The 26,037-nt window shown below is 34.3% G+C and overlaps 6 protein-coding genes across 8 annotated transcripts; 3 read left to right on the plus strand and 3 right to left on the minus strand.

Annotated features, from left to right (window-relative positions):
* The first annotated feature begins 59 nt into the window (after positions 1 to 59).
* On the plus strand, positions 60 to 773 carry LOC105963582 (serine-rich protein-like protein). The gene has a single exon (XM_012987997.2). The coding sequence runs from the start codon at positions 84 to 86 to the stop codon at positions 705 to 707; it is 624 nt and encodes a 207-aa protein (XP_012843451.2). The 5' UTR covers positions 60 to 83; the 3' UTR covers positions 708 to 773.
* A 1,219-nt stretch (positions 774 to 1,992) lies between these two features.
* LOC105963598 (uncharacterized) lies at positions 1,993 to 4,763 on the minus strand. The gene is made up of 9 exons (XM_012988018.2): positions 4,386 to 4,763; positions 4,146 to 4,291; positions 3,868 to 4,052; positions 3,489 to 3,773; positions 3,341 to 3,399; positions 3,226 to 3,262; positions 3,076 to 3,147; positions 2,593 to 2,917; positions 1,993 to 2,528 (listed from the first exon to the last, which is right to left on the minus strand). The coding sequence occupies exons 1-9, from the start codon at positions 4,519 to 4,521 to the stop codon at positions 2,157 to 2,159; spliced, it is 1,617 nt and encodes a 538-aa protein (XP_012843472.2). The 5' UTR covers positions 4,522 to 4,763; the 3' UTR covers positions 1,993 to 2,156.
* A 5,466-nt stretch (positions 4,764 to 10,229) lies between these two features.
* Positions 10,230 to 17,382, plus strand: LOC105963583 (ubiquitin-like domain-containing protein CIP73). Of its 3 annotated transcripts, none has more exons than XM_088818214.1 (16): positions 10,452 to 10,568; positions 11,037 to 11,167; positions 12,358 to 12,507; positions 12,716 to 12,833; positions 13,414 to 13,491; positions 13,902 to 14,017; positions 14,095 to 14,166; positions 14,258 to 14,368; positions 14,556 to 14,625; positions 14,718 to 14,863; positions 15,230 to 15,394; positions 15,487 to 15,558; positions 15,668 to 15,806; positions 15,901 to 16,535; positions 16,698 to 16,784; positions 16,995 to 17,382. In XM_088818214.1, exons 2-16 carry the CDS (start codon positions 11,147 to 11,149, stop codon positions 17,001 to 17,003), a joined length of 1,989 nt encoding a protein of 662 aa, XP_088674340.1. In that variant the 5' UTR covers positions 10,452 to 10,568; positions 11,037 to 11,146; the 3' UTR covers positions 17,004 to 17,382. The 3 variants fall into 3 exon arrangements, with proteins under 3 accessions (XP_012843454.2, XP_088674340.1, XP_088674341.1); XM_088818215.1 differs by lacking the exon at positions 10,452 to 10,568 and adding an exon at positions 10,815 to 10,956; XM_012988000.2 differs by lacking the exon at positions 11,037 to 11,167 and having other exon boundaries at positions 10,230 to 10,568.
* Positions 17,383 to 18,283: 901 nt separating this feature from the next.
* On the plus strand, positions 18,284 to 19,714 carry LOC105963586 (small ribosomal subunit protein uS17y). Its single transcript, XM_012988003.2, has 5 exons — positions 18,284 to 18,398; positions 18,478 to 18,518; positions 18,595 to 18,695; positions 18,996 to 19,140; positions 19,222 to 19,714. Exons 1-5 carry the CDS (start codon positions 18,387 to 18,389, stop codon positions 19,403 to 19,405), a joined length of 483 nt encoding a protein of 160 aa, XP_012843457.1. The 5' UTR covers positions 18,284 to 18,386; the 3' UTR covers positions 19,406 to 19,714.
* A 5-nt stretch (positions 19,715 to 19,719) lies between these two features.
* On the minus strand, positions 19,720 to 21,488 carry LOC105963584 (flotillin-like protein 3). Its single transcript, XM_012988001.2, has one exon. It carries the CDS (start codon positions 21,370 to 21,372, stop codon positions 19,930 to 19,932), a length of 1,443 nt encoding a protein of 480 aa, XP_012843455.2. The 5' UTR covers positions 21,373 to 21,488; the 3' UTR covers positions 19,720 to 19,929.
* Positions 21,489 to 21,673: 185 nt separating this feature from the next.
* LOC105963585 (hydroxyproline O-arabinosyltransferase 1) lies at positions 21,674 to 24,214 on the minus strand. The gene is made up of 8 exons (XM_012988002.2): positions 23,599 to 24,214; positions 23,185 to 23,252; positions 22,892 to 23,093; positions 22,703 to 22,800; positions 22,556 to 22,625; positions 22,343 to 22,414; positions 22,148 to 22,261; positions 21,674 to 22,016 (listed from the first exon to the last, which is right to left on the minus strand). The coding sequence occupies exons 1-8, from the start codon at positions 23,977 to 23,979 to the stop codon at positions 21,957 to 21,959; spliced, it is 1,065 nt and encodes a 354-aa protein (XP_012843456.2). The 5' UTR covers positions 23,980 to 24,214; the 3' UTR covers positions 21,674 to 21,956.
* Positions 24,215 to 26,037: the final 1,823 nt, after the last annotated feature.

Below are 26,037 nucleotides of genomic sequence, written 5' to 3' on the forward strand. Positions count from 1 at the left end.
AAACTGAAGAGCCGTTTACAAAATCTTTTCTCCTCCTCCTCAAAACATTATAATAATATTATAATTCCATAATTCCATCATCTATGGCTACAACTTCTAAAAGATCGAGCAGTACACGTGTCTTAACCGTCGCGTCGTCTTCCAATTCCGTTATCACGGCGTCAGACGTCTCTCCCTTCACATCTTCTTCGCCGTCTTCCTCCTCCTCCTCGTTTGCTTCCTGCCACTCCTCGTCTCCCTCAGCTGGTTTCTTCACCCAACGTCGTTCCGTTTCGCCGTCGCGCGTCAACCTCTATGCTCCCCCACCTCCCACGCGCTCCGTACGATTCTCGATTGAACGCTCCGTATCTCCCCGGCGGTCAATTGCAGCAGCGCCGCCGCCGCGCAGCCAGGTACTGCACAAGAGAACGTGTATGTGTTCTCCTACTACTCATCCAGGTTCGTTTCGATGCGCCTTGCATAAGAATAGTTCTACTAGAAGAGGCTCATCAGATCATTCCATACCCTACTCGCCCAATCGGTTGAACATGAGGAGATCTGCGATGACGAATTCTCTTGTGCGAATCGGTACCGTTGAAGGGGATTTGATGAAGCGGGCATTAGCAGCTCTGATTCGCCCTTCGTCACATCAGCAGCGCCGCCGCGCCGGCTTCCAGTCGCAACCCAGCCGACTTTCAGTCATGTCCAAAGCCGAGGATCTCTTGTGAAACAATTCAGGGTTGGTTGTTTTGCTATTGTCAGGAACAAGTTTCTCTTCCACTGAAAACAAGGAGCTCCGGCGAGTTCTAAGACCTAAGCAATATCATGAACCAGGGGAAACCGATATTCTCTCCGTTGTACATAAGATTTGCAAATTGAAAGAAATGTTAGACTTGCACCAATTATTAATGAAAAGAATCTAAAAACATGATATATGCACCATAATTTAGTTGGGTGAAAACTGAAATGCAAAATTGGTTGAAGTTTTGTTTGTTGTTTGAGTTGGTTTGGTGGTTTGTTATTGTAAGCATTTCAGTGATTAAATCAGCCTCATTTTGTTGGTGCTTGCAGCGTCAAGTTGGGTGAAGATGTACGTCGTTTATTGTGGATTGATTTTTCCGTTGGGGGCGACTGTTTGATATTTCCGTTGGTTTCATTCATCATGGAGGTAATTCTTTCTTGCTTTCTTTTTTTTTATTATTTTTTTCAAAATTTACTAATCTCTTTTGAATGACTTGCGTTGAGATGTTTGTAGGCGTGGAGTGGAATTGGAGACTTTAAAGCATTGGGGAATATGCAAAAATGGAACATTGACATTTGGACTATGAACTTTGAAAACTCAATAATAGAATACACCCGAAAACCTCGGGTTTTGGGTGTGAAATGGGAGTGGCTGGATAAAGTGGATAGAAGTGTGTGGAATATTATGGAGCAAAAAAACAGAGGAAAAAGGGAAAAGGGAAAAGGATGGATAACCGAATATAAGGAAGGGTGGTGGTGGTGGAGCTGTGCCCAAAGTGATGTTGTTGTTGTTGAGCAAATCCCCACACAGCTGACAAAGCGCGTTATCTCCGAATCTAAGAATTTAAGAAAAAGAAGAGAATTTAAGAAATTGCCAAATGAACTGGAATCTATTATTTGGACGCGAATGTGGAATGGTGGACCGAAAATGAAATGTTGTATTATTGGTGGATCAAAGCTTGCAAGATGTGGGGTATGAATATGATTACGAAACATTCACGGTGGGTTTGGCATTCTTTCCAAGTTGCCGTAGGATGGGATGGAATGTTGTTATGTGAAGGAAGGAAGGAAATATGATATGTCCAATCTTCAGTGTGAAGTTAATATTCCCAACATTTTGTTCCCAAATCCTAAATACACAATACATACACAGAGAGGGTGACTAGTACAGAATGGGAGATTATGTTGTACATGACATAACATTAAACTCGGAGCTAAACAGATGAAGTTGTTCATGTCACATATCCATCTAATCAAAATTCAAAGAAAAATAAAAAGAGACAGGTCCTCAAAATACATTCAGAGAGTGATAAATTAATTAGTACAAAATTGGAAAATTAATTATGTGATGAGGAGTTTAGACACAACTAGTAGTATGTATATACTATATAACAACATCAGAAACGTGCATAGAAATAATTTTTGAGAAATTGATATTATATCTGCGCACCCTGCTTATTATCAGCTGCTTCAATATGGTGTTTGGTGTAGGCACGGTGGCGCCTCTCTCTTCCGTAAATGACCCAAAACACAAGAGACAGCATCACTGCAGTAGCAACCATCACCAGCCCCACATATATTCTCCTGCTGTGTTCTCGTAGGCCTGGACAATATATCTCCTGTATATCCATGAACGTTTCTCTCCCAAAAGTGCAATCTTCAAGTTCAACCAGAAACGGACCGTATTCATTCAACCCGTTGCTCACATTCACAGTAGCTGCCATCTGACCATATAGGGTCGGATTCAGACGCCCCATCGTAACACATGTCCCGTTTGCTGATGTTTCACACACATACCCGCTCCAAACCTGCATTTCTTATATTCAAACATTGAAAAACAAACTTAAATTAAACTTGCTTTAAAGAGTGTACCTGTGTAGCATTGTTGAGATTGACTTCGCCAGGTGTACAAGCTCGATCAGTGAAGTCGGGATTATATGGATTGCAGAGGCTAGGCACAAGTGGACCTGATTGATTGTAGTATAATGGAACAAAGTTTGGCGCGAAATTGATGTTGGAGACATTGCTGATGACTGTGTTGATTGAATCGACTAACTGGGATGTTACTTGTTTGGTCTTTGTCAAGGTCTCTTCCGAAGTGGCTTTATCCACGCAAGGCATTATATCATCTAGTGCTGTATGAGCTGTTGGATTCTGTACCCACTGATTCATTGCTACACAAGTGTCTCCTGTCACACTACAAACAATAATAATGATTTCAGTGATAAGGTATGATCGACGTCACACGAAAAAATAAAATAAAGAATTGCACAAAGCACAAGACTAAAAGAGACCTCAAGAACAACCAATTGTGAATACAAACAGCATTCATGGAATGAAGTTAATTTTACGTACTTGTGGAGAAGAAGAAAAATTCCACAAAGTATGAATGTTCCAGTTACAAGAATCCATCCAGTAATCACCAAGCTGCAACACCAAATTTAACTCTTGAAGAAAAAAAAAAGAGAATTGATCAAAAGCAAATAGTAAGGTAAGGCCACTAACATGTACACAGGAAGCTGCATCCCAAGAATTGAAAACACTGAAAATGGCAAGGTTTGCAGAGTGAGTGGAAACACGAGTCAGAAGTATTGTTAAAGAAATCGACTTAGTTTTATACCAAATCCAAGAAACGTCAGGAGAAGCATGGCAGCCGAGAGTATGATAAGAGCCAATCTCCTGCAACAACATTTGCGTATCAATTTTCAAATTTGAAAATGTATATAGAGATATGAAATTATTGTTTCTGGAGTTTAACAGCAACATACACAGATTCTATTAGATTCTTGATGCGTTTTGAATTATCTTGTGTTTTATTTGAAAGGATGGTGGCAGCAGAGTCTATCGTGTTTTGAATCTGATCAATGTCCGTTTGCACATTTGGAGGCAGAGAAACTTGATTGATGTTAATTTGCTTGGCTGCAGAAAGATACTCTGATACATTCGTAAGATTCTGCGACGTGGCATCTGCCTGACGGACGACATATTCCAAAGTGTTTATGGTACTACTGTGAAACTTCCCTTGCCCAAGGTACAACACAATGCACCCAATGCTGAAAAAATATGGTCGGGAAATTAGTTTTACAGTAGTAAACCACGATAATAATGCACCAACATGCACGAGAGAGAGAGAGAGAGAGAGAATACATTGCAGCGAGGGTGAAGCAAATGAGGAAAATGAGAGAGAGAGCATAAGCGATACGAGAATAGGCATAAGGCTCCCTTTGACATGAGCAACAATAGCAGAGACAGATGAGAGATAAGCAGAGACCAAAAACTGCAAACCATATCACCGCAATAGCGAAAAAAGGAACGGCTGTGTAAACCACAGACTGCAATTCGACAGAGAAAGATGAGTTAAATAGAAAGAAATTGTGATAAAAAAAGAAGAATAATATATATGGAAGAGTTCAGAGTTGACATACATGCCAATAATGAGGACTGGTGATGTTCCAGCCACCGGTATATATCCTAAGGCCATTGAAAGGGTCTTTCCTGTAAGTTCTTCTTGGAGCCAACACATCAATACTAGTACTACTTGACTCCAATCTAATTTCTCTATTTGTCGTTACTGCAGAAATAATCATTAATTTCCATGAAAATATAATGTGGAGACCGACTGGCCGACCACAAAGAGAATCGAAAAGCACAGCTCTGGAAAATACCTGATATTTGCGAAGCTGATGAGTCCTCAAATGACACAGCAAGACAACTGCTGGTGGTGGTGGTTACTAATACTACTACTAAAAGAGAAAGCATCAGATTCAGTAGTAGTGAGCTTCTAAAGGAAAAGCACAACATTATATTGTATTGTTGGTTAGGTTGGATTAATTAAGCTTCTAAGCTGAATGGCTAGCTAAGGTCTTATTAATGGTTGGTTTGCAATTATTTCAGTAAATTGTAGATGTGTGAATGATGGATTGCATTTACTACACAAACAAATTAAAGAAACGTAACACAACCATATATAAAAGACAAACTTAGAGTTGGCATGCACTACTATATATATATGCTTATGTATGTATGTATGTATGTATCTCCATCATGAATCCTGATCCATGATCATCTTGGCCCATATATATATGTATCTATACTCCTCCAAATAAAATTCAAATTTTATAGAGATACAGAGACCCCAGTTGAGTGTCTCGAGTCTCCAACGCAAATGATCCACCTCCGTGATTTAAGTTGTCACCTTTTTGACTCCTCGCCCAACTTTACACTTTACAAACTCCTTTTTCTTTAAAGGATTTATTTCATTTCACACCACTCTATTTTCTTTAATTGCCAAAACAACTCACTGTGTTATTTTATTCCCCCAAACCCCCTCATATGATTCAATCTTTTAGCAATTTGCCTCTATAAAAAGGCAATCTTTGGAAGCATTTTGCCATTTCTTTTCATTTTCTTTTGAGGAGGTATGTTTTGATGGAATATTAATCTTAGTTTTATTTTTTTAATTTAATTTTAATAGTAATTAATTTAATTTAAATTTATTTAAATTCAATTTGAAATCTTCACTTATTAAAATTGTATGATTGATGGTTTTACGAAAATTTTGTATTTTAATTCATAAACTTGGATTTAATTATATAAAAAAATATTGCAGAATAAATCATTTGATATTATACATTTTACATGAACATGACCAGAGAATATGTTTATTTTTTTACTAATTTAATATTATATTTGTAATTACCAAAATTTTCCTGATGTTTGTTTTCATCTTACATCAACCCAAGGTATGATTTTTCATGGAATTTTTTTTATTATGTGGAATATTCTCCGAAAATGCAGATTCTTACATCAACCCAAGGTATGACATTTGTTTATGATACTTTTTAAAGACAAAAATTACCCTAAGGGGGACTTTACACGAAATATTTATTCTTCTTAAATAACATCTTCACAACTTTTTAGTATTACTATTACCTCCCCTAAGGGTAATTTTTGTATTTAAAAAGTAAGATAAAAAAAAATGTCATGTCTGCAAGGGTAGAATCCACAATTTTTGGGATATTACATGGAATCTATATCTATATAATATATAAAAGTTGAATTCCACACCTAATTGATTGACATTTGTCAATTTCAATTGGTGGTAATTTCATTTCATGTGGCAAATTGATTGGTGAAAATAAATCATCAGAAAACATGTCACCATTTTCCAAAATTAAAAAATATTAAATTATTTTATTATATATTTATATCATACCATTTATAAAATGCTATAAATATATCAATTTTCTTGAAAACTCTATATAGTTTTATTTTTTTAATTTAATTTTAATACTAATTAATTTAATTTGAATTTATCTAAATTCAATTTAAAATCTTCACTTACTATAATTGTATGATTGATGGTGTTACGGAAATTTTGTATTTTAATTCATAACCTTGGATTCATATAAAAAAATATTGCAAAATAAATCATTTGATATTATACATTTTACATGAACATGACCACATAATATATTTATCTTTTTTAATAATTTAATATCATATTCGTAATTACCAAAATTTTCCTAATATTTGTTTCCGTCTTACATCGACCCCCTTACGGAATGATTTTTCACGGAATTTTTTTTATTACGTGGAATATTCCCCGAAAAATGCAGATTCTACCCTGCACACGACATTTATTTACGGTACTTTTTAAAGACAAAAATTACCCTGAGGGGGACTTTACACGAAATATTTATTCTTTTTAAATAACATATTCACAACTTTTTAGTATTATTATTACCTCCCCTAAGGGTGATTTTTGTATTTAAAAAGTAAGATAAAATAAATGTCACGTCTGCAAGGGTAGAATCCACAATTTTTGGGATATTACATTGAATAAGAAAGATTCCGTAAAAAATCACACCATAAGGGGGCCGTGTAAGGCATAAACAAACATCTGGGAGATTTTGATAATTACCGATAAGTGGGGGTGCTTTCCGCAATTTAGCCTAAGCTTCATGAGAATTTTCGTAATTTATCCTATTAACAACGATTATCGTTATTTTCACGTCTTAACGTTTGCTTATACCCTTATATTATTTTTAATAATTTTAATGTCAGTTTAATAATCTAATTAAATATTAATTTCTAATATATTTAATATGTGTTTCTTGATATTTCGGGTACCACACATAAGGAATTTGATATAAAAGTTACGAGATTGAATAGAATTATTTTTCATACAAAATAATAGATAACTGCAAAAACATTGATGCAAAATCAGAATTAAGATTGTGATTAGTGTTAGCATTAGAATTAGGATTATAATTAAAATTCTTGGAATTAGTTTTAGTATTAATACTAGGATTAGGATTCGGATTAATATAGTATTATAATTAATATTAGAATTATGATTATGATTATGATTAATATTAATATTTGAATTATAATTAAGATTATAATTATTGATTAGTACTACAATTAGTGACATGTATTAGTATTATGATTGTGATTGGCATTATGATTAAGATTATGGTTAGAATTAAAATTAGAATTATAATTAGAATTAACATTAGCATTAGCATTAGTATTATTGGTAGTAAAATTATTAGGATTATAATTAATGTTAGAAATAGGTTTAGGATTAGAATTATGATTACGATTAGAATCATGATTAGTGTTATGATTAGGATTAGGAATTGGATAATATTAGTATTACAATTATAATCAGCATAAGCATATTCAGATTAACATTAGCATTAAAATTCGTTTTAGCATTAGAATATGTACATTAGCATTAACATTAACAATATTAACATATTAGTATTAGAAATAGTATAAGTAGTAGTAGTATTATTATTATTATTATTATTATTATTATTATTATTATTATTATTATTATTATTATTATTATTATTATTATTATTATTATTATTATTATTATTATTATTATTATTATTATTATTATTATTATTATTATTATTATTATTATTATTATTATTATTATTATTATTATTATTATTATTATTATTATTATTATTATTATTATTATTATTATTATTATTATTATTATTATTATTATTATTATTATTATTATTATTATTATTATTATTATTATTATTATTATTATTATTATTATTATTATTATTATTATTATTATTATTATTATTATTATTATTATTATTATTATTATTATTATTATTATTATTATTATTATTATTATTATTATTATTATTATTATTATTATTATTATTATTATTATTATTATTATTATTATTATTATTATTATTATTATTATTATTATTATTATTATTATTATTATTATTATTATTATTATTATTATTATTATTATTATTATTATTATTATTATTATTATTATTATTATTATTATTATTATTATTATTATTATTATTATTATTATTATTATTATTATTATTATTATTATTATTATTATTATTATTATTATTATTATTATTATTATTATTATTATTATTATTATTATTATTATTATTATTATTATTATTATTATTATTATTATTATTATTATTATTATTATTATTATTAGTATTATTATTATTATTATTATTATTATTATTATTATTATTACTATTATTATTATTACTATTATTATTATTACTATTATTATTATTACTATTATTATTATTACTATTATTATTATTACTATTATTATTATTATTATTATTATTATTATTATTATTATTATTATTATTATTATTATTATTATTATTATTATTATTATTATTATTATTATTATTATTATTATTATTATTATTATTATTATTATTATTATTATTATTATTATTATTATTATTATTATTATTATTATTATTATTATTATTATTATTATTATTATTATTATTATTATTATTATTATTATTATTATTATTATTATTATTATTATTATTATTATTATTATTATTATTATTATTATTATTATTATTATTATTATTATTATTATTATTATTATTATTATTATTATTATTATTATTATTATTATTATTATTATTATTATTATTATTATTATTAGTATTAGTATTAGTAATTGTATTATTATTAATATTAGTGTTAATATTAGTTTTAATATTAGTATTAATATTAATATTAATATTAATATTAGTCTACTTATCAGAATCAGTATCAAAATCAACATCGGTATCGTTATCGGTATCGACATTAATATCAGCATTAATATCGGTATCGGTATCGGCATCGGTATCGGTATCAGTATCAGTATCAGTATCAATATCAGTATCAATATCAGTATCAGTATCAGTTTCAGTATTCGTATCCGCATCAGTATCAATATTAGTATCATTATCAACATTTGTATCAATATCAGTATCAGTATGAATATCGGTATCAGTATCAATATCAATATCAGTATCAATGTCGATATTAGTATCACTATCAGTATCAGTATTAATATCAATATCAATATTAGTATCATTATTAGTATGAGTATTAGTATGATTGTGAATATCAGTATGAGTATGAGTATCAATATTAGTATGAGTATCAATATTAGTGTCAACATTAGTATATGTAGTAATATTAGTATTAATATAATATTACCATGAGCATCAATATGAGTCTCATGATTATTATTGTTATTAGTATCAGTATTAGTCTTGGTACTAATATTAGTATTAATATTAGTACAATATCACTATTAGTATCACTATAAGTATCAGTATTATTATTAGTATTAGTATCAATATTAGTCTTAATCATAGTATTAGTATTAGTATTAGTATTAGTATTAGTATTAGTATTAGTATTAGTATTAGTATTAGTATCAATATAACTATCATTTTCAATATAAGTATCAGTATTATTATCAGTAGTAGTATCTATATTAGTATTACTCTTAGTATTTATAAGTTTTATTGTTGTTTGAGTAATGTGCATAACTAATTGACTGTCATTAGTGATAAACTTGCAGGTTATTTGAATATCTATTGTGTTACTTCTCTGCTATCGTATTTGTTGTTACCTTAGTTATTTTGCAGAAGATTCACATGGTGTAGTAGATTGCAATCCAAGCAATAGTACGTTTTAAATGATTTCACTTAATCTTGATATCGTGTTTTGCGTGCTTCATGTTCTTATTTGTAATATTTAATTTAATTTCATATGTTACAACTCTACATTAAGAGATAAAGTTTATGTTTTTTTTTTATTTTCTTCCATTTTATTTTACTTGAATTGGTATTGTTATAAAGAGATAGTCGTTTACATAAGTTTATTTTTCTCATTTTGAAACTGACTTCCGTGCAACGCACGGGTGAAATACTAGTATTAAGTAAAGTTGATTTGATTTGAGTCGTTTAAAAAATGTGGTGGTTGCGGTTGGGCCTGAATAGAGAGTTCCTGAAATTAGAAAACTGTATGCAATGTAACAGCTCAGCCCAATAACAAATTTTGGGATCATCCTAAATAAATGTCTTATTTTGAAAGATTTTGGCATTAATTATTTTTTACCATAAAGATATAATAACAAAAGAAATAGGATTTAGGTCATCAAGTCAACAATCCGTGTCCATATATTGTATCATTTGTATCTGCAGTTACCAACAACAAGTTCTACTATTTAGTATTTAGTATTTACATCCAAAATTAAAACCAAAACCAAAACCAAAACCAAAGCCGAATCGAATCCCCCCTTGAAATTAAAATAAAATAAAAAATTCACAAGAAAAAACATTAATATTATTTATTATTTATTTATTATTAGTGAAAGAAAAGAACATCGAACATCTCTCTGCCTCTCTCTCTCTCTCTCTCTTTCCGTCTTTCGTCTACTCTGCTGCTGACTGCTCTATTTACCCTCGCCTGTTTTTTTCCCTTTCGAGAAACGCTCTTCTCGATCGACCCTTTCTCAGGTCTCCTTTTTTCTTTAATTTTTTTTTTGTAACTCTCTGCATCAAATCTTTATTTTGCATATGTTTAAATTTGTTGATATGTTCTTCGAATGGTGCCTTCTGTTTTTGCGTGGATTTGTTTCTGAGTTACCGGAGATGATTGGCTTGGCTGTCCTATTTGGTTTCTTTCTTCGTGTTTCCTGTTTCAGTTTTAAAAAAAACCGGTTTTTAATCAAGACTGGATTTTTAGTTAGTCTTTGGTTTCAGGGTTTTACTCTCGGCCATCAGATTCTGGTGATAATGACCAGTGTTTAATATCCTATTTTCTGTCTGTCTTTCGCCGCTTTTGAGATGATTATATCCTGAATGAGGTGCTTTTGAGACCCTATTTTGGATTGCTTCTGAGAGGGTAATTGAAATTCATCAGAGGCAGGGTTCATGTGACCTCTGTGGATCTATTGATTCTATAATTGCTTTTTTCATATCTAGGGACCCATCAAAGGCAGGAATGTTGGCAACTCAAGAATTATGATTTAGGGTTGATGGAAGGATGTTGGTAACTTTTTTGGGTTTTCCCACTTATCACATCCACATTGTTCATGCATCTCCTGAAACTGATGGTGGGTGTTGATTCTTGGTATATAAGAACTTATGTAAGCATGAACGTAACTTGTTGACCCTATCTACTCGCATTTGAGAAGCACACAGTGAGGTTGGATATGAATTAAGATATTTGATTGGAAATGGTAACCTGGCTATTAACTCTATCACTCTTTTAAGTAAAAAGTAAATACCATGTTCCAGGGTTGTCTGTATTTTCTCTTTCTCAATGCTGTAAGAATGAAGAGGAGGGTAAGAAGAAAGAAAGACTAAAAGGAAATTCATTAATTTAGCTCCGAAGCAAATTCTCTACCTTAGAGCATCTTCTCGCCTCTTGATTAACTTATTGTTAGTGAGGAGACTTATGAGATATCTATTGTGCTTTCTCTTGGACCAATTGCAACCATCAATATCTCGCCGTCTAGTCTAAACTAATCTGACTGATCTGATCAAATGGGAAGATCATCTGCTAAATTAATTTGCCTCATTAGAATTATCTATCGAGAAAGTACACCCAATTTACTATGTTAAGTAGTATGCCATTGCAACAGTTATTATTGTTGATTTGACCTGAATCAAAGCTTCATCCTAAAAACGTTCCTATTTAGTTTGATATGGTTGAGAGTCTTTACGGTATAGTCATGGATGCTGGCAACTGTAGAGCCTTCTAGTCGGTTCTATAACAGGAGTGTTGACTGGCCATTGAAGATATCACCCTGATACTGATATGGATTCTTCCTAGTCATAACTCGTTTATATTAGTGTGACAGACACCTGCTTATTATTATTATTATTATTATTATTATTAATTTTTTTTGGTGACTTGGGGCAGTAGAAATATATTGTAGCTGTAAATCTGTTTCCTCTTTGTTTATTTGTGTTATGTGATAGAAAAGGGTTAATATAATCATAAATTTTCATTAATTTCCTTCTCATTCTTCACCAGTAAAGTGAAGAAGGCAAGATATTTCTCTGGATAAGTTGATTCTGGTAATATATAAATGCTGTTAACAAAATTCAATTTCCACAGAGGCAAATAATCATATGTGAAATTTACCTGTTGTTGCAAACATGGAAAGTCATAATGCGGAGCAGGGTTGTTTTTGATATAGTTTTCTATCTCCTCGTCAATGCTCTTTTTGTTTTTATGCTAGGGTTTTGCTAAAATTAGTTTTCTGTTTACCTTGTGCTTACCATCAAAAATTTTCAGGCTTTAATAATCTTGAATACGATGGGAAGTAATGGTTGTGTGCCCATAAAGATGTCTGAAAATGACGCTGCTGGATGTTCTGAAACCACTGTTGAGATAAAGATCAAGACATTGGATTCTCAAACTTTCACATTGCGAGTGGACAAATGCGTAATATATCTTTCTCTTCTGACTTTGTACTACTAGAAATTGCTTACTGCATATTGTTATGGCTAACATGAGTTTCATATGACCATTTTTTTATTTTAAGAATTTCTTTCTTGTTAGTTAAGCCATTGAAATGTAGAGTTTAGTTTTGATGACAAAGTTTTCATAGAAAAATGAGTTACTAATGTATTTTTTTGTTTTCACAACGAAGGTACCTGTTCCAGAACTGAAGGAACAGATTGCTTCTGTAACGGGTGTCCTGTCGGAGCAACAACGCCTTATATGCCGCGGTAAAGTTTTGAAGGATGACCAACTCCTCTCGGCTTATCGTATCCTTTGATTCTTTTTATCTTAGATTCGATCTCCTTGAGAGGTTTGATCTAATGTTTGGTTGCCTATGTTCAACTTTCTTTTCTTGAAATTACGAAAAGGGGATCCTTTCCAGTTCCCGTTTCGTGTTGCTTTTCTTGTTTTTTGGCATATGAAACTTGAAAGTGTCTTCTTATGTGTATAATTGAGAAAAAGTTGCATTCTTCCCTGTATAGTGGAGAAATTTATCTTGCTACTTTTATATAATATATCTTATTCTATAGGAATGTCTACGGTAATGTTTGGCCCTCCTCTCAGCAACCCCCACACCCCCTCCCCAAAAACATATTTGTGTTTGTTTCTTTTTTCAAATGAGAACTTAAAACCTTTTGGGGGTAAGTTTTTTCTCCCAGAACATTTTACATATTTCCCCTGGATAAAATGGAAATATAGTCCCAAAAGTACGGGTCACAAAGACGAAACATGTAATATATTTGTGACAAGAGCAGAGTTTTTATCTCCAGAGGATGGATGGTGGTGTTCAGATGTCAAAATTTCTATGATTGTTGTGCTTGAGTTCCTTAATACGTATTTTTGTAGACGTGGAAGATGGTCACACTCTACACCTCGTCGTGAGACAACCGATTGCTCCATCGCCAGAGCTTTCTGATAACCCAGGTTTTTTTCTATGTAGGAAGTTATGCATTTGATTCTTTACAGCCCAGTTTTGGGGAGATCGTAGAATGTTCGTCTTGAGATGCATATTTCATAACTTACCGAAGTAACAGAGACTCCTCGTTAATTCGAATTCCTGGATCTTTAATATATGGTCTGAAATATTTGTAGTTTGAAGTTGTGAATGTTATTCCTGGATGACAGTTTGTTATTTTGGATACTAAACACATATTCCTGTAGGTATTTTTATTATTTAAACATTTGATTTTAGCTTGTAGGATAATCTATTTTTGAATTTAAGATTTCTCTGCCGCTTTGTGAACCCTTAGTTTGTCTATTCGCTCTGTTAAATTAAATATTTGAAGATTGAGCAACCAGTAATCTGAATAATACAAAGCTTCTTGTATCTGCAGCAACTGATCCAACATCAAGTACTGAGAACAGTCCATTCAGTCGAGTAGGTCCTGGTATGGTAGTAGGAACCTTCAATATCTCAGACCAGGGAGATGGTGCTTTTGATATAAATCGGGTAATATATTTGACTCCCTCACAAGATCATATGCACTCCAAAAGATACATTAATACTTATTGTCATTTATCTTGTAGATTGTCTCCGCTGTTCTGAACTCTATTGGAGTCGCAAGATTTGGAAGTAGCGGTGAAGGAATTGATCTTAATGTAAGTTTGTAAAGAGTTTAACACGAGGCCATATTTGTCCGGCACTCCCTCCATAGTGAAAATTGAATAATTTTATGTTAATCTTGGCCAGCAACTTCCTTCGTCTGGTCTCTCTACTGCACCTGGTCTAACTGGTACCCGGAGTTCGAGCAGACTACAGTCTGATCAAGCAGCTTCAGTAGCCGTTCCTGTTGAACCTCCGGTAACGTTTGACTTCTTTTCTGCATTCAAAACACATACTTTTACATGTTCGATGAAAAATTGCAACATAACATTAGTACTCTGCATAAAAGTATAGAAATGTTCTAATAGTCAGAGAATAATTTGCGTTCTTGGGTTATACATGTTCTTTGACTGAGGCTTATTCCATGTTCGTAACTGTACTGCAGGTTATACCTGATTCGTTGACTACTTTGCTACAGTACTTGAGTCATTTGAGACAAGAATTTATTGCAAACGGTCGGGAACTCTCTCTTTTATTTGGATTTGTCGTCCTCCATTTTAGTCTACTGGCTATCTGATTCAATTAGTTTTTGTTATTGTACTCGCAGGTGGAGGCCAAGGTACAGATGAACAAGAGTTAGAAGCTGCTGCAAATTCTAGCGAGCCTAGAGAGATTCTGACACCTCAGTCCTTGGCAGAGGTCATGTCTTCAGCCAGACAACTGCTTGCTGAACAAGCCGATGATTGCTTATCGGTATGTGTCCCAAATCATGTAACTGCTACCGAAAACAAATCGAGATGGGTGTTATTATTGACTTGGAAAATCATCTTTTACTTTTACTTGTGAACACGTCTATGTTACATATTGTTTATAATCATGCATTCTTTGAATGAACTCTCCTTGTGGAATGGGATCTGAAATTGTTTGAGAAATAAGTGGGTAGACATAGTGATCTTGTTTCTTTTTCCAGTATTTTGCTTGCCATGAGAAGTCTAGTAGGTCTCCCTTAATCTTATAGTATAGATAAAAACCATATTTCTTTATAATCCTGTGAAGTGATAGCTATTTTTCTAATAATTAGAAGGTTTTATGGCAGTGTAACAATGTTTTTTGATGCAGCAACTTGCAGGACAACTGGGATCTCATTCAAGTATTACGGATTCGTTAGAGAGGTCAAGAATTCAATCTAGGGCTATAAGATCGGGAGCTCTTTTTCAAAATTTAGGTGCTTTGATGCTTGAGCTTGGTAGGGCAATAATGACTCTCAGAATGGGCCAGACACCGGTATGATTTTTGTTTTTGATACAAACTGGTTTGATCAGTCATTTCATCCAAGTCGTGCGTCTAACTAATCGAATGGATATTTATTTGATCAGGCTGATGCATTAGTGAATGCTGGACCCTCTGTCTTTGTATCATCGACAGGGCCCAATCCTATCATGGTTCAGGTGCTAGTTAGTTTATCTTCAATAAATATTATTACATCCTATGAATCTTGTGGCAGTTAGATGTGCGTTTGTTTGTTCTTACTCACCTGTGTTTCAACCATGTGTACAGCCACTGCCGTTCCAACCAGGAGGCGGCAGTTTTGGTTCAGTCCCTGTTGGCAATGTTCAACACGGCGGCTCTGGATTACCCACAGGTTCTGCTGGTACAGGTCATCTTCCCAGAAATATCGACATCAGAATAAGAACAGGTGCTTATACTGATTCTGGTTCAATAATTCAATGGGAATTCCTTGTCATAAACATGTAGAATAATAGTATCTTGTTTATTGTATTTGTGATCAGGATCATTATTTCCTCGAAGAGAGGGAACAAGTGGTTTGCAGGGTCAAGGGCAAGTAGGGACAACGGCGTCTAATAATCCTGGAGGTCAAAGTCAACAAGATGATGGAAATACAGGGCAAGTGAGGGCCATTCCACTCAGAACAGTAGTAGCAGCAGTACCTGCAGCAGCATCGATGATTGGGCGTGCTAGTACTGGTTTGGATTCATCTCGTGGTGGTGGTTCATTGGGGATCTTATATCCACTTATGACAGCAAGAATTCAACACGCGTCTGGTGCAAGACCTGATCCTAACAATCAACAACCACCTATTAGTAGCATACCCTCCTCTGAAGCAGGAGGAGTTAATGAAGAAGGATTCTCTGGGCTTGAGCAGTTTCTGAGTAGAATATTTCAGGGGGAGCATCATGATACTAATAATGCTGCTACGGCTACTGCTACTGCTACTGCCACGGCTACGGCTACTGCTACTGCTACGGCTACTGCTTCAGCAGCTCAGAATAATTCTGATGAAACAGCTTCTTCTTCTTCATCAGCAGTAAGTGAGGAAGGGATCATTTTATCTAATATGCTACGTCACATTATGCCCATTCTCGAGTCAAACTCTCAACTACCAAACTCTGATGAAACACAACAGGTAATAATAATAATAATAATAATAATAATAATAATAATAATAATAATAATAATAATAATAATAATGTCCCTTTCTCTAAGTCAGTGCAATGAAATGATAAATTAGCTTCTCTCTAATATCTATATTTATATATATCATGTGTTTATTCTTTATTCTATTCAGGGTGATGGTAACAGAGATGGGGCTTCTTCTCGACGACATCGGCGTAATAATAACCCTAGCTCCCAACCAAGTGCAAAACGTCCTAGGGTATCTATCTATCTATCTATCTATCTATACACTTTTATTCAGAGTTGCATGCATGTGATCATTCATTCATTCATTCATTCATTCATTCATTAATACTAGTTACTTATCAAGACAGACAGACAAACAGACACAAGAACATAATTGTAAAGATATTTACGTTAACAAAAAAGCGTAAAGATTGTAATTGTTTGGTTGTAATTAATGGTGCAGAGCGAGTGAAAGCTTTACAAGACTTTGTTTGCTCCAAGTTGTTTTTGGTGAGATCATATTATTTACAATGGCAGCAGTTGCTACAAGGATTTTCAATGACTTAAATATGACCCCACCCGACGACAACAACAACAAGACGAACAAGACGTACAAGAAGAAGGAGAAGAAAGAGTTAGATAAATAGAGATTCGTATATATAATTTCCAACCCTTTCCTTTACCGGCCCTCTTATTTTTGGTTGTTCGACTTTTGTAAGTTTTATATCACTATTATTATTCTTTATTCATTAGCTTATTGTTATTATTATTAGTGCACTGGGAACTTAACTCCTCAACATCTTACTCTCAGCTGCAAAATAATTATCTTATAAATCTTCTTTTGGCTGCCATTTCTTTCTCTCTTTATATGAATAATAATGGCTCGTCTCATACTCATTCATCATATCACCAAAAAGAGAGATTTTTTTTAATAATTTGGGATTTGTTCTAGTTTATTTCTCATTGATTGAGCCAAGTCTTTAAGAATTTTAAATTGAACCCGGAATATTTTGATAAAAAATTACTTAATCATCTAATGAAAATTCACTTAATCATTTAATGAAAATACACTTCATATTTTTAGGGGTATTTAAAAATTATATTTTTTATCACAAAAATATTTTACGAAAAAAAATCCTTCAGCTATTTCGTTATCAAGTTATTCTGAAAATCATATTTTCTTCCGAAAATTTCCACCAATTTCAATAAAAGATCTACTCATCGAATAACTTAGTGATAAAAGTTTATTTTATTTTGTAAGAAAATATATTTTTTTCAATTATCCGGTGTGATTTTTATTTTTTTTTTGCACTGTGTGTGCTCGAAATTAGGTTGGAGGTTGAAGAACATAATTGTTATTTTTGCACCCCGGAAAAAAAACTAATAAAAAATGAATTACTTTATTATTCAATTAAGAATGCATTTGAATGATTTACTGTGGTTTGAGGGTGTAAAGTGCTATTATTATTTTTCAAGGGTGCAAAGTGCCAAACGACTCCATTTCAAGGGTACAAAGTGGGATTAAGCCCTAAATAAATACTACAAAATAATAATAAGTTTCCGGGGGGGGGGGGGGGGCGTCAATGTCGAGTCAAGGGGGTTTAGAAACGAGTTTTATTGTTTATGGGAGAAAAGGGTGGCAATGCTGTAGTAGAGGGGGTGAATGATATCTACCCAGAAATAAAGGGTTCAAAACATCAAATAGCATAAGGGCAAAATAGTAAATTAACATCATGTTTTTACATATATATAAGCACGACATAAGCGTTTCGTCTGGAAGAAAATTTGTTGCTAGGGTTTTAACAGCGTCCGCCGTATCCATCCACCACTCTCACGCTCGTCGGACGGAACTGCGATGGCGGAACAGGTAATCCCATAATTCCACGCTCCTATATTTTTATTTTCTGGTGATTTTTATTCAAGGCGAAGTTTTCGTTGTTTTTCAGACAGAGAAGGCTTTCTTGAAGCAGCCCAAGGTTTTCCTTTGGTAAGATAAACTAATCATTTGCCTACACTAAATTAGATTTCTATGATATATTACTAAAATTTGGATTTTACTACAGCTCGAAGAAGTCGGGGAAGGGGAAGACACCTGGAAAGGGGGGCAACCGTTACTGGAAGAACATCGGATTAATTTATAAGACACCTCGCGAGGCTATTGAAGGTACTATTTATTTTTATTTTTTTTAAATTTGTAATTGTGTATTCATTACTTTTACAATCCTTGTGTTTTTTGTTTGTACTCTTTTATCCTGTTGTTGTATAATATATGCGAATATGACCTGGAATTAAAATGGCATGTTAGGCAGTAGTTAGTGTTGTCTGTTTTTACTTGATGGTGTACATTGTAGTCTTTGGATTTAGGTAAAATTATAATTCGGTTAATTTTCAGATGATATATTTTTTTATGTTTTTAAGCCGATGGATGTTTTGTTTGTTGATTACTGAATGTCCTCTTTTCTAGGCACATACATTGACAAGAAATGTCCATTCACTGGTAATGTGTCTATCAGAGGCCGTATTATATCTGGAACCTGCCATAGCGCTAAGATGATGAGAACTATCATTGTTCGGAAGGATTATTTTCATTGGGTAAAGAAATATCAAAGGTATTTGTAATTATTAATGCTGTGGGTTGTTTTTTCCTTCTAGTTTATGTTTTGAATAAGATTTATGGGTTTTGTTTATAGGTATGAAAAGAGGCATTCAAATATCCCAGCTCACGTATCTCCATGCTTCCGTGTGAAAGAGGGTGACCGTGTCACAATTGGCCAGTGCAGACCCCTCTCCAAAACAGTTAGGTTTAATGTTCTTAAGGTGTCACCAGCTGGCTCTTCTTCTGCTCTAGGGAAGAAGTCTTTCACAGGTTTCTGAGCTTAGCCAACAACCTATTTATTTATTATCTTTGCAAATCTTAGAGAAAGATGAGTTTAGACTTTTTTCTGTTGGAATATTTGCCTTGGCGGCCTTTCAATTTTCTACTCCGGCTATTTTTTTATCCTCTATTAACTAGTTTTTCGAATTTCATTATTTTTGTTTGGGATTTGCAATTGTTGAACGAACATGCAAAGCTTTTTTGGGTTTTTGTTTTCTTCCATTTTTGTAGTATGCAATGTTTAAAAGATGTTTTGAACATTATAATACATGCCAATATTATTGAATTTGATATTCTCTTTATGCAAAGTTGATCTACTGGATGTATACATTGATTCCTATATTCTCCAATATTTGGGAGATTAGTTGATTTTCTATTAAGCTTTCTTTTTAGTGAAGTCGGTAGAAACTTTGTTTGTATATGAATTATTTCCAGAACTTTGTCTGAATATTACAGCTTGTCGAATCGAAAGACCAATTTTTGCTCAAACAATTTAAAGTATTATTTATATATTCATCAATCTTCATTCATTTGGTTGGGTAATGGTACCCATCCATGCCGGTGGGAGCATGCCAGTTTGGTCATGCACTGTCTTGAACAGTGGCGGCAACATCTTGTAAACCCCAGCAACTTCTTTCATCGCCGCCCCACTACTATCTCCAGCGCCGCCATTCTCTCCACCAGCGCCGCTTGTCCAAATGCTGATCTTTGGCTGCAAACCACGCAAAGCCTCACCATTGATCTTAGCAATTTCTTGATACACCCCCCCATTGATGAGTAAGTAATCCCTCATGGCCCCATAATTACCCCCAAATGCATCAAGTATGGTTCGTATATACGTTCCCTGAGCTTCTGCCAAAGCTATCATCCCTTCTGCTTCCTTTTTCTTGGCATAAAAATCTCCTTCAACCACTTGTTGTCGCCTATAATACTCAGCCTCTGCCGCCATCCTTTGTGCCGCCGCCTCTTTCTCCTTCTCGTATAGGTACGCTTCTGCAGCTTTTTGTTTCTTGTAGAGCTCCCAGTTGGCCTCTTGCACCTTAGTTTCGTATTCAACTGTGGCTTTGCTCAGAAACTCTGCCTTGAGCTTCTCCGTCTGAGTCAGCGCATTCATCCTCTCAACCTCCCTCTGCAGCTCTGCGTCACGCATTGCCACCGCCTTTCTAGCCTCCACCTCTGCAACTTGGGCCTCCTTAGCCCAAATCGACTTCTTTTTTGCCAGCTCAGCATTCGCCTCCGCCACCTCAGCCTCACGTTGATTTTCGTAGACTTTGACCTCAGTCCTCACTTTCATTTCCCCCTTCTCCCCTTCTCCCTGCCTTTGTATTGCTATTACTTTGGTTTCTGCGTCGATTTTGGCGGCGTTTTGAAGGGTTTGGCCATCCCTTAGCTTGGAGCCGATGGCCCCCTTCATCCTGGCCTCGGCCACGTCGATTTTGGCCTGATTGGCTGCTTCCATCTGAGTTTTCTGGCCCAAATATGAGAAGTACTCATGGCCTGGGACATCCACAAGCTGTTTGACATTAGCGTTGTAGATCAGAAGCCCGAATTGGTTCAATTCGAGCTGGACTTTCTCGAAAACCTCCTTCTTAAACTCCTTGGTACCTTTGAAGATCTCCTCCATTGTCATTGAAGCGGCGAGGACACGTGTCTCCCCCTCGATGACTCCCTGGACGAGCTCCTTAACGTGGTGTGAGTGCTTGTCGTGAGGAGAGATGAGTTTGGCAAATTTGATGAGGCTGGATTCGTCGGCGGTGCTGGGGCCGATGGTGAAGACTGCCGGGAGGATGAAGGGGAGCTTCTCTGCGCTCATGGCTTGCACTTCGAAGGAGTAGTTGACCGGAGATACGTCGACGACGGTACAGGATTGGCCGGGGAATATCCATGATTTCTTGGCGATTTTCATGTCCGGGATCCATCCCCCGGTGATCACCAAGTACTGTGATGCCTTTGCAACTTTATACATGATTTAGATGATTTAGAGTTTTAGATTTGTAGAATGATATGATTTCTGGTGAATTATGTATTAGATATATAATAAGATATGAATTGAGAATTGTAGATGGTTGGAAATTTTCAAAGTTGGAATAATCAACTAAACTGCTGGAGTAGGTAGTTAAACATTTAATATAATGGAGCAATTTCAACCTGGTTTTATATATAAATGTTGTTGATCTCGTCTGGCAATGAAGAATGTGATATTGTGATTTGGATTCATAATTAAATATGTTGAAAATTCTTTTGTATTATTAGCTTTACAAGTCACAAAGGGAAGCATGCTCAATATCTATTCAGAACTCAATATTAAAACATCATCATTCATTTTACAGTTTTAAGTAGTGATTTTCGTATATTGTACAAAAGAGGTTAGCTTTACAAGCCATCAGGACATAATCCATCCCTCTTTTTTTGTGTGTGTGTGTGTGTGTATCTGTGTGTAGTACGTAGAATCATTCGAAGAATCCTAATTAAATAAACGATGAGAGAGCAACTCCTAACAATTAGCATTAGTTTTCCCGATTACTTGTTACAAACAACATTTGGTTAGTTCTAAGATCCCCAGTCTGGGATATTTGCAGTGGCTTCATTCACCATTTTCACCAAAGTTACCTGCAATTTTGTAACTTCATCCATCAATGTTCCAAATATATATATGTATATATGTATATATATGGGGGAAAACAATTAATATACTAATAGAACAATGATCAAAGAAGTTAGTAGAAGAAGATGATATATACCACACTTTCAGGGACACCAAGAGGCGGCATAGATAGATTTCTAGAAGGCCAGCTATTCTGATATGATCTTTTGTCAAATCTCCACTCTCCAACCTTTCCATATGTCGACTTACCCTGAAATATATATGTATATGTATATGTATGTATACATCAAACACATCATATTCCATTAGGTACTACTAGTACATTCATTACCTGCAGATCATAGTCGCATCCGTATGTGTAATGAATTATGTAAGTCTTGTCTGTTGTTGTATCCCAAGGGGGCTGTCAGGAGTTTCACAATGTATGTAACTTAATTAGACCGTGTTATGATGATAATCACACAATTATATTGAGAGTATCGAGTATCGAGTATCTCATACTAAATTATATGTAATCACCAGAAAAGCAAAGAATTAGGCTGACCTGAATCATGAATTCCTTGTGCAAGATGTTAGGCACGTCATGTAAAGCTGATGCTACAGCATATGCATACCTACATTATCAAGTTCAAAAAATAAACTCCAAATATTCCGAAGAAATATGCATATAATTAATGAATCTCTAGCTCACATCTCAAGGACCCATCCAAAAGCTTTATCTGCTTCAGCATCATTCTTCATTGACAATGAAACATTCATCCAAGTTGGAGCTATCTTTTTTAGAGCATCCTAGTACATATTCATGCTGACTATAAGTTAATACGTATATACATCAAGTGAGAATAGAATATAAGTTGAACATGAGAACATATATATATACCTTCCCCACAATGACTGGGGAGTTTCCAATGGGATCGATGTTAGTTATAGGTCCTCTTTCCTCGGGGAAGAACTTCCTTAGCACAGACTCGTACTTTTTAGGCTCAATATAAAAGAAAGGGAATGCAGCTCCCATCCCATCTCTAGCTAAATTTGGGATCGGCTTCACCATAATGTGGTCCGGCTCAGACATCAATATATAGCTACGCAGACACAAGATTGAGATGAAGAAAGTTATAATTGTTGTTAAAACAAAATATCAAAAAAAAAAAAAAAAATCAGAATTTCGTTTACTCTTCTTCAATGTGTGTTTGCTGAAGCCACTGCACAAATGCCCAAGGTCTGTTTAGGACTATGTACCCCTGAAATTGTTAAATAAGACGACATGTCAGACGAATCGGTGCACTCTTTTATTAAGTGCTACTGAAAAACAAATGGAGCTAGATTAATAAGTTGTCCGTCATTCTTTCAGGCAAGAGCCTATAAGGTAATAAATAAATAATGCTGTATTTACAAGTAAGTCCATACAGCAAGCAAGTAAGTTACAAGCTAGTATGTTCATTCATTCCGTATTACTTTCTTCTCATGATTAATAACAACCAATTTAGCAAGCTTCAAAACCACCTATGATATTAACAATTTAACAGTACTTCTTTAATCACAAGTAAATCCAAAAATCCAATAATTGAATAATAAATCATAGATGACCTGATCCATTCCAGAAGGGAGAGGCTGAGCAACAAAAGTGGGGATCTGTTCCATGAATGTATCGGGCTGCCCAGAATGCAAGATTCTGGTGAAACCTCCCATAGCAGAATTAGGTTTATCTTTCTGTTTGAGGAACCAGTAATACATCACCCTGCACTGCCACGTGTTGTACACAGAGTCAGAGGATGTAACAGCCGTGTGGAAAAGCCGTGTCTGGCTCTTGTTCTTTATAATGATCATGTGTTGTTCCGAGCTGAACAAAGTTGGGTCTGGAAAATCTTGCTTCAGAGGTGCATTTGCTGATATTATTATTATGCTGTATGTGATGAGTGCTGTCGAACATGTGATTACCAATATGAAGAACAAGTTCCCGCACCCCATCGGAGGAACTGAGAAGCTCGGTCAACTCACCCAAAAATAAAATTGGATCGATCTTTTTTCTTTTGTTTTTCGGGTTTCTGTTTGGTGGTTGACCAGACCAGGCCAAAGAGTGTGAGAGCTATTTTATTTACAATAAATTCATTAAGTTAAGACAGATTTAAATTTTGTGTTGTGGGTTAGATGAAGATTAGATTAGACAACAACGTGCCTCCGGAATTATTGCTGACTTCATTTCAATAAAACTAATTTACTACTCCCCCTACATAAATAAATAAATAATTACTACTCCCTCCTTTCAAATTATATATATGTCCTTTACATACTATATATATGTATTTTTTTTTCCTTATTATTAACTACCTTATCACCCACCTTATACTATAATCTTTGCTTATATGTCTTTTCCGAAGATTCAATCAAATATGTGCGTAAAACCATTAAAAATAATAGATATTATGAAAACTTAATTATTAATCAATTTATTAGTTATTAGAATTCATATATATTCACATTATGAACCGCACGTCATACATAATAGCGAAAAAACCACACCACACCCCACTACATTCATTCATTCATGACTTATATAAGAAACTAGCTATGTATTTACAAGGGGGGGGGGGGTGACAAACCATATCTATAAGCTAAATTGCGTATGAATAAGGTAATTATGTTGACATGGGTTTTGAGAAAATTAATAATTATTAATTAAATTTATACATCGAACAAGGTAACTATTAAGTCGAAAATGAGAGTTTAGGCCATAGGAGGTAGTTCAAATAAAAATGGTTCATCCTTCCTGTGTATAAAACGATAATGCTGTTAATATACACATCTTATAAAAATTAGATGTAACCATTTTTCCTCAAGTTACTCCTTCCCCCAAGAGTTTGCTCAACGGTTGATTGTTCCGAACAATTATAGTATGCAAGAGGAAATAGGGTTGCAACCGTCGAGTACGCCATGCAGACTTTTGCTTACCTAATATATTGGTCGATGTTTCTTCTTTACTTCTCAGATTAGGACTGAGCCCCTTACTGAGGCTTCTCCAACCGATAGGTACATGTGGAGTATTTCGCCTACCTCGGCCGTCGACAATGGTGGTAGGATAGTCAAGAGTTGCTTAAGGTCCTCGAACGACCACTGATATTCCATGGTCCACTCGAACTCTTTCCCTTTCCTTATAACTCGAGATAATGGGAAACTACGTTCCGCCAATCGCGGGAGATCGATAAATCGGCTGAGAGCTACCACCTTCCTTGCTAGGGGCTGGCAAAACGAATAGGCTGGGATGCCCTTTCCCATCGGAATTTCTTTTGGGCGATTTCTTCGCTCCTTCAATTGTTGAAGTTCGCTTTGCATATCCTGATTCGCTGGGCATCTTCCCATTTTCCTGCTCCAAATGACTCATATTCTCTTGTTTTTTTCGTGATTTTAGCTGAGGTATTCTTCTTCAGTTCGTTGATTGGGATCTCCGGTTTCCACTACCCAGGACACATGATCCTCGGACACATGATCCTGTTGTCAGTTATTTCTCAACTCTTTGGGATCCCTCCTTTTGTTTGGCTAGTTTCTTTTCCTTCGCCTTGAGGGTGGTGATGTGTTGATCGATCAAATCCTGCAGACATTTGGATGCTACGGTAAAAATTTCGGAGTTTGCACCCTCCACGCGTCGACTCTTCGCCTTTGTTGTTTCCCGACCTCAGTCCCCGATGTCTCCTTTGGCGGGGCTTCCTCTAAGATCTAAGAAACTCAACAATCCCCAATGTCTCCTTTGGCGGGGCTTCCTCTAAGATCTAAGAAACTCAACGCCTTAACTCGAAAAATTTGCACCATCAAGACCTTTTTTCGAACCATATTCCATTGACCGCCGGAAAAGCTCACACTACCGCCCAAATTATTAGCCTTGGGCTCAGTTTTCCCAATTATTGGTTATTGGCCCATTAAGGAGATTTCGGCCCAACTGTTGTGGAGATGGGGAGTTCGGCCCACTCGGTGCCGAACTGACCCCATCATCTTTATACCACAGTTGATCAACAGAGCAAATCAATCTTTCAA

Source organism: Erythranthe guttata, chromosome 5 (assembly GCF_056151865.1).
Source record: "Erythranthe guttata isolate IM_541 chromosome 5, IM_541, whole genome shotgun sequence".
In the NCBI taxonomy this organism is placed as follows: Eukaryota; Viridiplantae; Streptophyta; class Magnoliopsida; order Lamiales; family Phrymaceae; genus Erythranthe; species Erythranthe guttata.

What these genes read in the sequence shown, in the direction of transcription:
- LOC105963582 (XM_012987997.2), top strand. Translation starts at nt 84, where the DNA reads ATGGCTACAACTTCTAAAAGATCGAGCAGTACACGTGTCTTAACCGTC.
- LOC105963598 (XM_012988018.2), bottom strand. Translation starts at nt 4,521, where the DNA reads ATGTTGTGCTTTTCCTTTAGAAGCTCACTACTACTGAATCTGATGCTT. An exon ending in CCTGACGTTTCTTGGATTTG is followed by an intron (nt 3,263 to 3,340) that starts GTATAAAACTAA and finishes TGCCATTTTCAG; the next exon opens with TGTTTTCAATTCTTGGGATG. An exon ending in ATCTCAACAATGCTACACAG is followed by an intron (nt 2,529 to 2,592) that starts GTACACTCTTTA and finishes TAAGAAATGCAG; the next exon opens with GTTTGGAGCGGGTATGTGTG.
- LOC105963583 (XM_088818214.1), top strand. Translation starts at nt 11,147, where the DNA reads ATGCATCTCCTGAAACTGATG. An exon ending in CCAACTCCTCTCGGCTTATC is followed by an intron (nt 12,834 to 13,413) that starts GTATCCTTTGAT and finishes GTATTTTTGTAG; the next exon opens with ACGTGGAAGATGGTCACACT. An exon ending in GTGCTTTTGATATAAATCGG is followed by an intron (nt 14,018 to 14,094) that starts GTAATATATTTG and finishes TTTATCTTGTAG; the next exon opens with ATTGTCTCCGCTGTTCTGAA.
- LOC105963586 (XM_012988003.2), top strand. An exon ending in ACCTCGCGAGGCTATTGAAG is followed by an intron (nt 18,696 to 18,995) that starts GTACTATTTATT and finishes CCTCTTTTCTAG; the next exon opens with GCACATACATTGACAAGAAA. An exon ending in TGGGTAAAGAAATATCAAAG is followed by an intron (nt 19,141 to 19,221) that starts GTATTTGTAATT and finishes TTTTGTTTATAG; the next exon opens with GTATGAAAAGAGGCATTCAA.
- LOC105963584 (XM_012988001.2), bottom strand. Translation starts at nt 21,372, where the DNA reads ATGTATAAAGTTGCAAAGGCATCACAGTACTTGGTGATCACCGGGGGA.
- LOC105963585 (XM_012988002.2), bottom strand. Translation starts at nt 23,979, where the DNA reads ATGGGGTGCGGGAACTTGTTCTTCATATTGGTAATCACATGTTCGACA. An exon ending in TTTGGATGGGTCCTTGAGAT is followed by an intron (nt 22,626 to 22,702) that starts GTGAGCTAGAGA and finishes TTGATAATGTAG; the next exon opens with GTATGCATATGCTGTAGCAT. An exon ending in ACAAGGAATTCATGATTCAG is followed by an intron (nt 22,415 to 22,555) that starts GTCAGCCTAATT and finishes AACTCCTGACAG; the next exon opens with CCCCCTTGGGATACAACAAC.